Source organism: Aedes albopictus, chromosome 2 (genome assembly GCF_035046485.1).
Source record: "Aedes albopictus strain Foshan chromosome 2, AalbF5, whole genome shotgun sequence".
NCBI classification, from domain to species: Eukaryota; Metazoa; Arthropoda; class Insecta; order Diptera; family Culicidae; genus Aedes; species Aedes albopictus.
The window spans coordinates 260,204,530-260,219,184 of NC_085137.1; the positions used below are offsets into that span (position 1 = coordinate 260,204,530).

The 14,655-nt window shown below is 39.6% G+C and overlaps 1 protein-coding gene and 1 long non-coding RNA gene across 3 annotated transcripts; both read left to right on the forward strand.

Annotated features, from left to right (window-relative positions):
* Window positions 1-1,385: 1,385 nt before the first annotated feature.
* LOC109414443 (uncharacterized) lies at window positions 1,386-6,883 on the forward strand. The gene is made up of 7 exons (XM_029872272.2): window positions 1,386-1,651; window positions 1,706-1,789; window positions 5,330-5,760; window positions 6,060-6,166; window positions 6,229-6,340; window positions 6,399-6,529; window positions 6,595-6,883. The coding sequence occupies exons 1-7, from the start codon at window positions 1,400-1,402 to the stop codon at window positions 6,771-6,773; spliced, it is 1,296 nt and encodes a 431-aa protein (XP_029728132.2). The 5' UTR covers window positions 1,386-1,399; the 3' UTR covers window positions 6,774-6,883.
* Window positions 6,884-11,260: 4,377 nt separating this feature from the next.
* Window positions 11,261-13,211, forward strand: LOC115263117 (uncharacterized). 2 transcript variants are annotated; one of them, XR_009997012.1, is made up of 3 exons: window positions 11,261-11,510; window positions 11,690-11,986; window positions 12,618-13,211. It is a non-coding gene; the product is annotated as an uncharacterized LOC115263117 (long non-coding RNA). The 2 variants fall into 2 exon arrangements; XR_003895584.2 differs by having other exon boundaries at window positions 11,261-11,986.
* Window positions 13,212-14,655: the final 1,444 nt, after the last annotated feature.

The window sequence follows — 14,655 nt, forward strand, 5'->3', positions numbered from 1 at the left end:
ATTCTCCTCTTACATACTTGTTTTGCAAAATCATGAAGATTGATATGTCGCAAGCCATGTTTCATAATTGTTTGGAAAATGGCCACTTCCCTGGGTGGTTCCAGATTCCCGGAACATCCGGGATGGCGGCCAATGTGTCAAAAAAACCTTTGAATATTCCTTCAACCTACTTAGTATAAAAAATTATGAAGAATGAATCATGACAAGCTTGTTTTTAGAATTATGCAAGAAAAAATGTCAGGTGTAGGGAGCGTGTGAATAGTGTCCTCCGAACGCACCCCAAACGCGACCCGGAACATCCGGAACCAAAACCAGACAATCCCAATTTACTCAAACTTTGCGTCTGTAATAATAAAAAGATAATTGAACATGTTTGCAATCATATTGCATGTGTTTTTTACAAGTAATCAGTGGTTAAAAGGAAGTTGGCCCATTTTTGACCCGATTTGACCCATATAACACCTTTAATAACTCAAACCCCAAGCACCAAAATACCGTTTTAATATTTTTCCATACAACTAGAGATGTAGCGCAATCTTCTTTCAAAATTTCATAAAAATCGGTTGGAAAATGAAGTCACAGTGATTTTTTGAAATTAAATTCCCAACTAGGACCGAAACGGGTTAATGCTATGAGCTCAATAGAGGGTCAGCGGTCAGACTACGCCAAGGACCCCGGCGCGGTCAATGGATCATTGAAGCCGACTTTTCCGCTACTCACCGCATCAAAACAAAAGCGCCACCGTATATGGACGGTAACACAGTGACAGCAGTCGAGTTACGTCAAACACACAAGGCTACGGTGGCGCTATCTGTTCATTTCATAGCGGCCGTTTCAGTTATTTTAGTGATCCATTCACGGCTGGTAACGTTTGCATCTTTCTAAAAAAAGGAGTTGAGATCAGATCTCGACGTATCATGCATTTTTATTTATTAGGTTTTCGATCTTTCCTTTGGTAATCCTTTAGGATAATTGTTAATGGTAAAAATGTCAAAACGTTGGTCAATTAGACACCCCTAAATCATGTCTTATTCAGCTCAAATTGTGCATAGGGTAATAATAGAATAAAAAGCTTGTAAACAGTGTCGGATTTTGAAATTCGGCGGAATTTTCCCCATGTTCAATTATTGAACTTCAATATAAATCACAGACTTTTCGACAACTCTGCAATATAGCGACCGTGACAGGACAAAAGTTATACATCTGTTTGTCCATGGAAAAGATTTCACCTCAGCAGCTGATTGATCTCGAAGCCCCAATGAAACCCAATCAACATACAGTAATTTTAAACATAAGTATCTTATCTTCACTGTGCAACAGGTGCAACGATTTGTTTTCTTATCTTCTTATCAGCAGATAAAAGTTTTGGCATATTGGGTCATCCATTCGTTAACTTTATATGCACCAGTCTGGCCATAACCTTCGCGCTGGCACCTTACATCGCTATTTAACTCATAACATAATTAGCGATTTTTTTTATAGAATGGTTTGCGGATGTCTCGTTTCATTTTTTCTAGTAGCCCTGGGAGGCTGGCTGGTTCGGATAGTCGTTGGAGATAAGAGAGAGCCCGTATTTAATGTGTACCAACTGCCAGGAAAGTTCTATTATTTAAAATACTTTTCGATGCTTCTCATGTTACACATGAGGAAGGTAAGCTTCTGGATATAAGGCTTGAAAAAAGTGCTTATTGGATTGTGGTTGCAGATAAAATCGGTAGCGTCGGTAAAAAACAATGAAAACTCAATTTTGAGTCTGGATGAACCTCAACCACTGTCTTCTAATGAACATGTAAGTACTAGTGTTATTTGTATGCGTACTAGTTCCATTAAAAAAAAAATATACCTACAGTGTATCAAACAATATTGTCCGTACAGCATATTTTTCATTCAAATCGACAATGATTTTTCATAAGGGCCTAACTGACTTGATCGATTTCTCTTCGTCGACTCTCTTTTTCGTTAATAACTTGATCAAATCAAACAAAATCATTATTCTTTTTGTTTCTATAGCAACATGTAGCCGTGTTCTTCGCATTTCAACCAAAAAATCTTTGGAAAATTCAATACATATTCTGTAATAACACAAAGAGAGGATCGATGAAGAGAGCTCGAAAATGTCAGTTAGGCCCAAATGAAAAAATCAGTGTCGAATGTTTACCACTTTTCATATGTCAAACAAAACCGCCGAGAATTTGACCAATAACACAACGTAACAAAAATAAACTTTTGGTCTGTCACAAGATCAAACTTACGTGTCCTGACAGATTTTAGGCCGCTGGATCCGAATCCGGGTTCAGATTTTCTCCAGCACGTCGCAATTTTGAGCTATACACACTCAGTTGAGCTCGGCTAATTTTCATTCTTTTGCCGAGATCCGCACAGCCGAGCGCTCAGCAATCGCAATTTAACTGAGATATCAGCAAAAAGTCAAGTTTATTCACAGCAGCACCCATGGGTGCCGCTGTCATCAAACATTAAACGTCAAGCGTTTAACCGAGATTTCAGCAAATGAACTTTAAGGTGACTCCCCGTATCACTCCTATTTCAGCTCTTCTTTTTCGATTCTTATTTCTAACAATCATCGAGCGCAACAGTAGTGGTGTTGCCTTTTTACATTTGTTCTATAAACAAACAAACAAAAATAGCACCTCTTTGTCTCGCTTCTGCCAATGTAAACATTTCAAGATTGTTAACCATTTAAAAGCAATTCAAGCAGTAGACTTCTTTGTTTTGCTAAATAACAAAGAAACATGTCTCAATATTACGAAAAACACCGAATTTTATATGTAATAAGCTAAAAATTATCGAATACTTTTAGGCTGTGAACCATTTCGCTTGTTCGTTTAACTTTTAGTTAAAATTTGACTTTTCGATAGTTATTTTGAAAATAACCCTACTCGCGAGCAGGGTTAGTCTTGACAGTTCGATAGTTATTTTTTGTTCGCAATGATTTGGCTGCGTACTGTATTTTGTTCCAAATAACTACTCCTCTGTCAAATTTCAAATGGGCCACCGTCGTGGTTATTTTTTAACTTTTCGATGGCAAATAACTATCCAAGTGTCAAATTTTAACTAAAAGTTAATCGAACAAGCGAAATGGTTCACACCCTTAGTATGCTCTTCCGCTGTTGATGTTTACAAGCAGCAGCAGTGTTGGCGGACAGTGTGGAGGAGATTTCACAAATTAAAATTATTTGCTTTTATTACTATCATATGTGCTTCAAAGTACAACAATAATCATTCGAAGAATAGTTTTCGATTTTACGACGTATAATCCATAAATTTGAATTGACTATTTCAATGATTTTGATTGATTTTATTGATGAATTGGCCCGCAAGATCGACATCACTGCGTTCAATCATCGATGATTGTGCGCCAGACGGCACCGTCGCGTCGCGCTGCTCCCGTCGTCGTTGTACTGTGGTGGGTGGTAAACATTGCCATCGAACTCTTGGTGCGGTTGAGACAAATTTGTATAATTTTCAAGTTTGAGTGAAAATATTTCTTTGTGGCATAGATCATTCGAAAGAGAATTTTAATTGGAATAGTGTGTTCTATATTTCTTTTCCAAATATTTTGCGTGAAGTGGAGAATTTTAGAGAAAAGGTAAGCGTCGATTTTCTTACGTAAGTGTATTAGTGCAATACTGTGTAAAGTTGAATTTGGATGATGATTCTGAAGAAGCCATTTTGTGATGACACAAGAAAAGGCCTTAACCGAGATCCGCACAGCCGATCTCGGCATTCTGTTTTAAGTGTGTACCTTAGTTTATATGGCAAAATATGCGATTTTGGGCTTTTTCGACTGCAAGCTATTACACGCAGAAAAATAACACATATTAGAATCAAATTTAAAGAGACTTTGTTTCAAATCGCGAGGTTTGTTGAATCCAAGGATCGGTATATTCGCCTCACTCCATTCATATTGTCTATCCGGTTGGAAACAAGACAGACATTCAATCAAAAATTGCCATTTTCTTGGTCCACAAGCACAGACAAACAGACGTAACACTTCGAACAATGTTCGATTCAAATCATAGTCACAGAAACATATTCGCCCAATGCTAAAATGACTATGTTTGGCCACAGACAATCAGACGTAACACTCTGATAATTCCCATCGTACATCGATTTAACGGTCTTTTTCAAACTTTGATAGGTGGCCAACTGCCCACCTGTGGCGCTCGCATCGTTTTTGTTCGTGTTTGACGTTTGCTCACTACCGCCACCTAGTTTATGGTCGGCCAAACTTAGTCCTTTTAGCATTGGGCGAATATGTTTCTGTGACTATGACATTGTTCGAAGTGTTACGTCTGTTTGTCTGTGGTTTGGCCGACCATAAACTAGGTGGCGGTAGTGAGCAAACGTCAAACACGAACAAAAACGATGCGAGCGCCACAGGTGGGCAGTTGGCCACCTATCAAAGTTTGAAAAAGACCGTTAAATCGATGTACGATGGGAATTATCAGAGTGTTACGTCTGTTTGTCTGTGCCACAAGTGTCGCAACTGTTTCGCATCTAGTGCACTGTGTTGCTGACAACAACGGGAAGGATGCGCATTACTTTTGACATGATTCAAAAACATCGCGAGCTGGTACACATTAAATACCGTCTACCCCAGTTAGTTTGACCGCATTTAATCTGATTTGACCCCCGCTAATCTGCACAACGTTCAAACTAAAAATGGTTCAAACGTCATTCTGCTTATGGAACGAGCTGAAACGGAATACATAGTCAAAATAGAACAGTAGAAAGGGTTACCATCTTATACTTATGACACACATGTGATACAAGAATCACTGTACAATTGCGCTTGAAATGAGTGCCATACTGAAAATTCTCTCAGTTCAAGTCAGTCTTGTTAGAATTTTCTTGACACTGCGTACCGTTGTACAGGAATCACACTCGTATCACATGTCTGTCTGGGGTATTAGTGTTTTTCGATGCCCACAGGGTTACTAGAAGTTCAAATTAAAAAAGAACCCCGTTGGTTTGCATGAGGTGTCGTTCAAACCAACGGTGGTAGACGGTATTTATTTATTTATTCAAGTTCAAACTTTTCCTTATTTTCACGCACCTTATCATATATAACCCATTAAGGAGAAAGGAGACCAAACCGTAAAAATTGATAATTCGGAAAAGTTCTAAAATTCAATAAACTTTGATTATGCGGATACGGTATCGGTATCCAACATAACCACACTGTTCAAAGGTGTCAGCTAAATTTAAACTTAAAATTTGAATTTGATTGAAATTTGTAGGGTTTTTTCCATACTTTCTGGGACATTTCATAATTTTCAAAAAACTCTTTTCTTATGAATCTTCATAGGCTGTCGATGCTGTATACTTCAATGGGGCCAATACAGATACAACGTGGCTGGTTTGTGGTACTGCTCGACGGAAAAACAACCTTGTCAATGGATTCCTATATTTGAAAATCGCTGACTTCAGTGATCGTTTGCTAGTTTCACCAAGGCTTCCAGACACATGCATGTGGCAAACTGAGGACGAACTTGGGTGGTACGAAGCTGAAGGCTTGAGATTGACTCCCGTTGTACCAATGAAAAAATGGAAAATTGAGTACCAAGGCGTTATGCGCTTTGAAAATGACCCTTCGCAAGAAATGCAGGTCAAACTGGAAGCGTTTTGGACAACCAATCTCCCGTATTACAATTTTGCAACAGACATGGATCCCAAGACAGTGGCACGTGCTATGGCCAAAGAGCTATGGAGCAGAGAATATTTCCAAAACTTGAAAAAGTACGTATATGGGTCGCACTATGTATACCTGAATCACAGAGAAACAGACGTAACACTTAGAACAAATTTTATTAAAAAACATCGTCACGAAAACGCAATCACCCAATGCTAAATGTACTTTGTTTGGCCGGGCCATCACTAGGTGGCGGTAGTGAGCAAAAACGATGCCAGTCCGCGGTTGGCCAATCGACCTACTACCGAATATTTGAATTAACCGTTAAAAAATTGGCCGATAGGAAGCGAGCAGAGTGTGACGTCTGTTTCTCTTTGCCTGAATAATACACTTTTACTTGTTATAGATATCACCAAACTCATTACGAACATTTTGGAACACTCGAAGGAACAGTTCACATTGATGATCATTCGTTTTCTCTATCCGTAGATTGCATGCGAGATCACAGTTTTGGTGAGTACATCGAAGTGGAAACAATAAGCCAGTTGTAAATAATTGTTATTTCCATTTTTCAGGGGATCAAAGAAACTGGAAGAATTTCCATCGCTACATCATGCATTTCGTACATTTGGAAAATGGAGATCGCATCACGGTTGGAGTAATTTGTATGCCAGTCACTTTTTCTTGGTAACACCTGAAACTTTTCAAATAAAATGATGTAACTCACATGAACTTCTGTTCACAGGCTTGAAGTTGGGTTTATAACAAAATCGAAGGAAAAACGGAATATCCCTATAACATTTGTAGATTTTGACCTATATCAGCATGGAGAGCAGGGAAATCCACCAACGGATTATGCATTACAATTCAGAACAGGTAGCACATAAAACATTGCTAAAACTTACGGCACAAAAAGTATAAAATATTTGAATTTATTTCAGATGAAAATATGTACACCATGAAAGTTCGCGTAGTTTCAGGTCCAGAATTCTACATTGGCGAAGAAAGTGAATGTAGAATTGTAGAGCAGTTGTGTCGTTTTGAAGTCAACGGTTTGAAAGGTTGGGGCGCTGCTGAATGGCAATACAGGCACCACGGGGGACTTCCTAAACGGAGCTAAATAAGATGTCGTAATGTAGATTATTACAGATAGCCATTTTTATGCCACTAATTTTATGTAGGTGCTAGACAACACTATGTTGATTAAATGTGTGATGCGTTTATATCCAGCGATTAAGTCTACTTGTTTTGGTTAACCACTAAGGGGCCATCCATTACGTACGTCACGGTCCTAGGGGGGGGGGGGTGACAAGCAATGTATTGAGTATAGGAAGAACCCGTACGAAGGGGGGAGGGAAAATTCCCAACTTTAGCGTAACGTTCTTAATGGATGCTCCCTAAACAATTAAATTAAGTAAGTTTTACTCATAGGGGTGATACACAAATTATGTCACGAAAAAATCGACCTTTTTCAACCCCCCCTCCCCCCTATATCACACTTTTTGTATAAGTTTTTTTATGGGCCGTCACGTTCTGCAAGACCTCCCCTCCCCCCTAGAAGCGTGACGTAATTTGTGCACGGCCCCATACGCCACAACTTTCAGTTCACATGAAATCGGTAGATTTTTTACATTGCACATAAATATGTATAGGGTGCTTGTACCAGTTATCGCACTACCTAAGGAAAACTATTTCTACAAAAATAAAAAGAAGACCGACGAATGTCATCGATATGTCAAATGATTGGTAGTACCTACAGGAAAAATACGGAGCCAAAACTACTTTTAGTATTTATTACGGCGTGTACCAATGATAGAAATCATGTACCAGTTATGGAAACATTTCTTAACCCTCGAACGATCGCGCTGTTGTATTTTGTACAACACGTTGAAAAAATCTCGCTTTTTGTACTCAGCATTAGCGTGGTGCTGACACAGGTAGTCAACCGCGCGAGTTACGGAAGGTTAATTTGTGTTCCACTTCGCACTGGTATTTACATGCATTCCTTACGGGATTAGCCATAACTGGTACACTATGGCGAAATAGGGTGTAAGGAAGCCGAAATGTTAAGAAAAATGATTTATTTCTATCATAAAGCCGGAACAAATCTGATTTTCTTCTTTTGTCACTTTGCTCGTTGACTCGTCAAGGGGCCCTGATAAAAAATATCATAAAAATACGATAAATTTTATTATTACAACACCATTTTTTCGAAAAATGTTCACCATTAAACGTATTGTAATTTACACGGCAGACTCACCATCACCCCTATTGTTCTATACCATTCGGCGAATGGTAAATGGCACTTTTACAATAAAAAATGGTGGTCGTTATGTATCTTAACCATACAATTTTCTGCTATTCTGCTATGCTGCTATTATCAACACATCCCCTGGCTTTCGCCCATCTGCGTTGTCTTTTCACTAGGCAATACGTCTACCAATTGATGTTTATGGGCTTGCCGGACCAAGTCATGTAGCTAAGCCAAACACCCCACCTACAACTGTTGGGTAGGCACCATTGTCCCGCCCACTGGTCTTTTACAGCTAGTTGTAGGTGCATGTGTGCGTGTAAGTATTGGTGTATGTGTGTTAGTGTTGGTGTATTGTAGGCGCCAACTCGTTCTAATCCACTCTGATTGCTAACACCCTATTGAACCATTACCCTTAAATCTGGCAATCTATGAAATAGAATGAGTTAAGCGCCTGTACATAACAGTCAGTTAAATCAAACAAGGAATATTAGTATTAAAGCGAAGATACAACGAAGCAACGCCCCGAATCTCGAGAGCACAAACCCCAAGAACCAAATGACATGCAGCGCCGACAAGTCAATCAACTGGCCACCACCAGTGATTAACCAATCGAGCAAACCCTCCAGCACAAACCGCCATCAGCTCTCCCGACCTGCGCCCAACAAATCCGAGGCACAGCCCAGCCATAGCTTCATCTTAAAACCAAAATCTAGATTGCAGAGCACAATACTTCCTAAGTAACCGCGCAGCTCGGGCCGCAAATCCCACACAACACGTCACAAATAAGCCAAACACTACCCCGTCCGTACAACCGAAACCGATCTAGGGTAGAGAAGGGTCTCCTTCCACTCCAACCCGGACTCAACTGCACCCACAGGGTAGCGCACCCCACACACACTGCACTCATGCATCCATCACGACCCGAGCCGCATGGTCACCTGGGTTGCTTCTATCTGCATGACCTCACCCAACCCGTAACGCAGAGTTTGAATCCCTCTCTTGCATTACAAAGCAGTTCCTCCTCCCAAAGTTTGTGCGTGGAATGAATGAGATTCTAAAGTTGAAGAAATCGTCACCAACACAACCGTCAACAATGAGCACGCAATGGTGTCGGCAGAATCAATGACGACCCCCTCAGTCCCAAACCCAATTATCCTACACTACCCACACACTTAATCTCCAAATTTGATCTCGGTAAAAACGACTAACGAACTCAATCGGTAAAGCTTATTTTAACTGAAATGTCGTTAAAATTTGACAGTTCATCAAAAATTACTTGTCAAAAATAACGAAATTCGGCAATTTTCGGTCATTACTGATTATCGGCAAACTTATTTGCCACAGCAATCGGCAATCTGATCATGTCGCTGAATTTCGGTAAAGCGCATCTGTCAAAAATGAAAACTAAACGCGTTGCCGGGTGCCATCTTCAAACAAAGAATAGAACAAGGATGTTTTAAAGCAAATCACTTTCATCGCTGGAATGGTTATCTCAGTAAGTAAAGCAGTTGAAATCAGGCATGGAAATGAGACTTTTTTCTGTTTACCGTTCATCGATACTGGCAGTAAAATAAAAACAACACAACGGCAGCACCAATACCATCAGATGTCGCGCCGACGGCAGTCGAGCAGACGCTTGACGGTTTTCGCTTCCCCACGAAAATTTTTATGAGCAGTCATGCTGAGGCGGGTGATTGCGAAAAATGTCAAATATTTTCAACTGCTAATAACTCACTTGTTTTAATAAATAACTTAATTCGATTTGCACAAACAGCTAGAGCACACTCCTAGCTTTGCGATGCATGTAAAGAAGTTTGTCTAGAAGCGGTTTGAAACGCAGAAAAATGCGAAAATGGGAGAGACAGAAATTTCTGTCGTCGTTGTGCTCGAGTACTGGCGCTCTCGCACTTGGAAACCGTTTCGAGGAAAAAGGCTGCAGGAAAAAAAATGTTATGACATTTATTTTTCGAACAGTTTGAGTTTGGCTGGGCCTGTGATGTTCGTGTGGAAAAATGTCAAATGTACAGCCGGTAACCGTTTTTTCCAGTACATTTCTCATCCCTGGTTGAAATCGCTTTTATTTAATGCTATTTATGCTTTTACTATTGATATTCGTTAATACATGGATGCATTTCTTAATTTTCTTTTCAGTTCGTTGTTTTGGAGATGGAGCGCTGCCGGATTCTTGCTTCAAAAGTGCCTGCTTGGTTGCTGCCGGACTAACCAAACCAAAAGCAAAATGATCCGCACCAAAAAAAAAACCACTCGTAACTCCACCGAAGAAAAGGCTCCCCGTTAGCAGCTGGCCACAAATGCCGCCCGCAAAAGTGCTCCCTCGACCGGCGGAGTAAAGAAGCATCGTTTTGGCCGGAGACGGGAATTAAGATGGATCTGCGATGAATGTGCCGCCGTTGCTGCCATGCAGGAAGTCAACAAAGGGAAGTACAGTTCGGATTCGTTGGTTGGGTCATGACTGCGCCCCGATTAGTGAATCGTGTTCGTTTGTTGGGGCAACTGACAACTGATCAAAATGCTCTAGACACACGCAAGTGACGAGAAATACGTCACGAAACACTCACATACTTGCGCAAACGCTTTGTATACAGGAGCTGTGATGCGACGGCGGTCAGACGTCAAACTCGTTTTGACATCTATTTTGACATTGACAGTGCTTTTTAGTTGAGTTTTGCCCCAACCAGTGAACATTCAACCATCGAGACAGCCCATCTAACGAGCTCTCAACGAGTGAATCGTCACTGTACCTGATCGGATGGTTCGAGGACACCAATCTGTGCGTGATCAACGCCAAGCGCGTCATCATCATGCCAAAGGACATCCAGCTGGTCCGGCGCATCCGTAGGAATATAGGAGGAAGTGACCCAAGCCATTACAAATTAAAAAAAACATTCCGGAGTAGATATATGTACTTTTTTTTCATTTATGCTTTTGATAATAAAACTGTTAACCTAATTATAGTTTTTGTTTTGTTTTACTTCTTCTTATCAATAAGCATGAAAGAAAATAAACATTCACTGAATTTCGGTAATAATGTATGCCGAAGTTTTCGGCAATGCATTACCGAACCACTCGTCAAAGTTTGACAGTTGATCTTTGTCAAGTTTGCAGACTAGTCGGTAATTTGAACTTTTACCGAGATTTTTACCGAGCTCTCAGCTGTTGGATTCTCGGCGATTTATTTTGCCGGCCTCGGCAAATTAAATTAAATTGCAAGTAACCACAATGCTGAGCCGTAGGAGCCGTACGCACTGCACGTACGAAGTACATACAGACCTACCCGCACCGCCTAAACAAACCACCTAGGCCGAACACAAGCGAAAAGCGGCACCACCACCCGCATAATAAAATACAGTTTGCCTCACAGTCCAAACAGTAACCATCTTCCAACTGTTGAGGTTAACTTATCACATACTGTTGATTTAATGTTGAACATTCACCCATCTAACGCTTGGTATTATAAAAAACGGTTTGTGCAAACCATATCAAACTGTGACAGTATATTGTACTGTCAAAGTAATGCTAAATGATATGAGAGTGAAAACTTGATGCAAATGGTTTAAACGAAGCATCACCATCTGCTAGAAGGTACCATTGCGTATTTCCACTTCTTACTTACACACCTTTACTTTACTACAAGTAACTATTTTTTAACAGTTTGGCAAATGTTTGCGCGCATTAGTATTTGTTGCAGAAAATGAAACGATTCTTTTTTGAGTGGCAAATTGAGTTTGATTTTTTTGTTTGTTTTTTTTTTGTTGTGGTAGAGCTCACTAAAAAGTGTCCGCGGAAAGAAGCTACCGCCGTTTAATCAAGTTTTTATCAGAATTGTGTTCTGTTTTGTGTAATACGGTGGCCGTCAGTGAAGGCATGCGCAACGGAGTCCAGCAGCTGCAATTCTACGGTGCTGATAGAAGCAATCGTAAAAACACCAAAGCAGATCCAGCTTGGAACCCGACTTGGGATAACCAAGGGGATAACCACTATCTCCGCAGGAGGATGCCGTTATTCAAAAGAGCACGAGACGGAGTTCGGGACGGAGACGGGATAGGATTTAAACCCAGGTAAAGTAGTGAACATTCCCAACGCAGCTCCTACCGCTTCCGCGAAACAGTTGAATGCTATGCTGCCGTTCTACGTACGATTGTCCCATGTTATATGGGAATCCCATATAACATGGGACAATCGGGCGTAGAACGGCAGTATGCACCCTGGAACTTATATAGTTCCAAATCGTAAAACATATACGGTAAATACGGATAAACTTCTGTCGGGTGCATTGATGCAATTTATATAGGCGGTCATCCATTAAGTACGTCACGGTTCTAGGAGGGAGGCGGATTTGTGAAAGTGTGACAAGCAATGTTCAGCAAAAAAAGAACCGTACTAAGAGAGAGGGGGGTCGAACGTTCCCAATTTTTGCGAGACGTACTTAATGGATGCTCCCTAGGGTGATGCATGTTTTCGGCAAGTATGATCTCTTCATGAGTGGATTTTGTTGCACAAATTCCATGAAACTTCGGTTTTATAGGATAAGTCTCGGGATAAGTTTTCAGTTTAACAGGGTTTATAAAACACCCGAGAGAAAATATGCCAAAAATACCATAATTTCCCCACTGCGCTACACTACTGTTTTAACTGCTGCATTTGTATGCCCATCAAAATTTATAAATCTTCTATGTACTTTTCTTCCAGCAACATCTTTGACCCGCGGAATAAAGTTTTGCCGAGTTGATAAGATTTGAGTATTTCAAATGCCTACAGCTTCGTTGGACATCAAGAAGCAACATAATGGACTAACACTCGGAGCCAAGCCCGGGAAGACGTACAGAGGAAATACCTCAGCAATCGTTCCTCCCTTTGGATGTTGGAAAGCACAAACTGAAGTCGATCACGTGGATGCCACCAGTTCCATTCGCAGACAAACCTTTCAGAGATGAACCTCTTTCCGGAGTGTTTCGCGTAGTGATTTATATTTGGCAAAATTTAGAATACTAATTTGTTTTCTGTTTAGTTCAAAACCCAATTTTTTTCACTATTTTGGCGTAGGTACCTATATTTGTTTTAAGGGAATATTGGGTTTTGCAGACATGGACAATGTTAGTTTGTTTTGTTTTTTTTTTTCGAGATTATTATTACTCAATTACAATAGCTAAATCATGAATCTAAAAATGATACAGATTTTGCATATTTTGTTAAATTTACATTTGCATTTGGTTTTGATGTTTACATATATACATAAAAGCATGTAATACAAAAATATTCATAAATAATGCTTCTTAAATTGTATTTTTCTTCAAAGAGGATGATAGCTCCGTTTTTAGGTGAAAAATCCCAAATATCCGGACTCAAAAGCAGTTTGATCATCAAAAGCCTAAACAAATTTGCATAGGAAACGTAATACTTGGGACGATTATGCTAACTTAGCTTTTATGGGATTTTTCAACTTTTAAATGGAACTATCATCTTCTAATTTGATTGAATTATTTATTTTTATTATTAAACGGTTCCAACACAATGGAACCGTATATGATACGATTAAAAAACTATGGAATACCATAAACCAATAATAACACATACATTGTTCGTTTTTCTTCCAAATTAATTGTAAAACAGTTTTCTAACCATTTTCTATGCAGTAAATTGACTGAAAAAATGGATAGTAAAATGACCGTATCCTTTACAGTATTGCGAAAAATTTGTTTGAGAAAACGAGCGATTTTTTATGGTAACCAATCTTAACCGCCTATTCCACATACTGTTATTTGGCGGATTACCATTTGCCAAACTGGCAAATCTGTACATGGAATGGTTATCTTACTGTTATCTCGAATAGTTTGAGAGATGGTTGAATGACAATTTATTATAGTCATCTACAGTATGAGAAACACCGCATTTACAGTTGGTGATTATGCGGACTGCTGAACCACGACTATACCAGTAAGTAGGTATAATCGCAATTAAGCAATCGTAGATCCATTCTCCGCTCCTACTCAGCCCTAACGATCCATAGCAATGCTTGTCAATATATGCACCCCACACACGCAACCCCCACAACCCAACAGTATGGTCACTTGAGTATCCCTGGGATTTTGATTACATGATGGTCAGGGATCACAGCCATCAAAACGTTCCACACTTTACCAGGGCTTGCGACCTGTAACCATCATGATTTCCGCTATGAGAAACCATGATGGCTAGCGGTGTTTGTATCTTAACCATACAATTTTGAGAAAATTTTCATACACTTTTTCGCGAAAAACATTAGAATGTATTGTGTTTTTATGAGACATTTTTAGGGCAATTTTCAAAAGAAAACAGTATATCTTAATGTTTTTTCATTGTTCTTACAATACAAATACAATTCATTGAATGGCGTCAAATGAATCGATGTTACAATAAAAATACAATAATATTTGTTGTTATTTGTAAGCAGTTTTCGCTTTTGAAAATCCATAGAACTTATATTTCCCGCTAACATTTATATCCAGCATTTACGAGCACTAACGGCCGCCAGAATGATATGCACATTTTATGATAAGAATCAAATACTTTGATGTCTGTCTGGTATGTATTGCTTGGCAGCTGTTGATAAGATCTATCTTCAATCTTTTCAAATAACTGCCAAATATGACAAGTCAGACCTCAGGTCGTATGGTCCATACCATAAATCGTTCACAATTCATGTGGCCATTAGTATCTGTAAATGTTGGAGAAAAATGTTACCGAGAAA

Coding starts and splice junctions, on each gene's coding strand:
- LOC109414443 (XM_029872272.2), top strand. CDS start 1,400: ATGCACCAGTCTGGCCATAACCTTCGCGCTGGCACCTTACATCGCTAT. Junction 5,761..6,059: donor TATTTCCAAAACTTGAAAAA/GTACGTATATGG, acceptor TACTTGTTATAG/ATATCACCAAACTCATTACG. Junction 6,530..6,594: donor TGCATTACAATTCAGAACAG/GTAGCACATAAA, acceptor AATTTATTTCAG/ATGAAAATATGTACACCATG.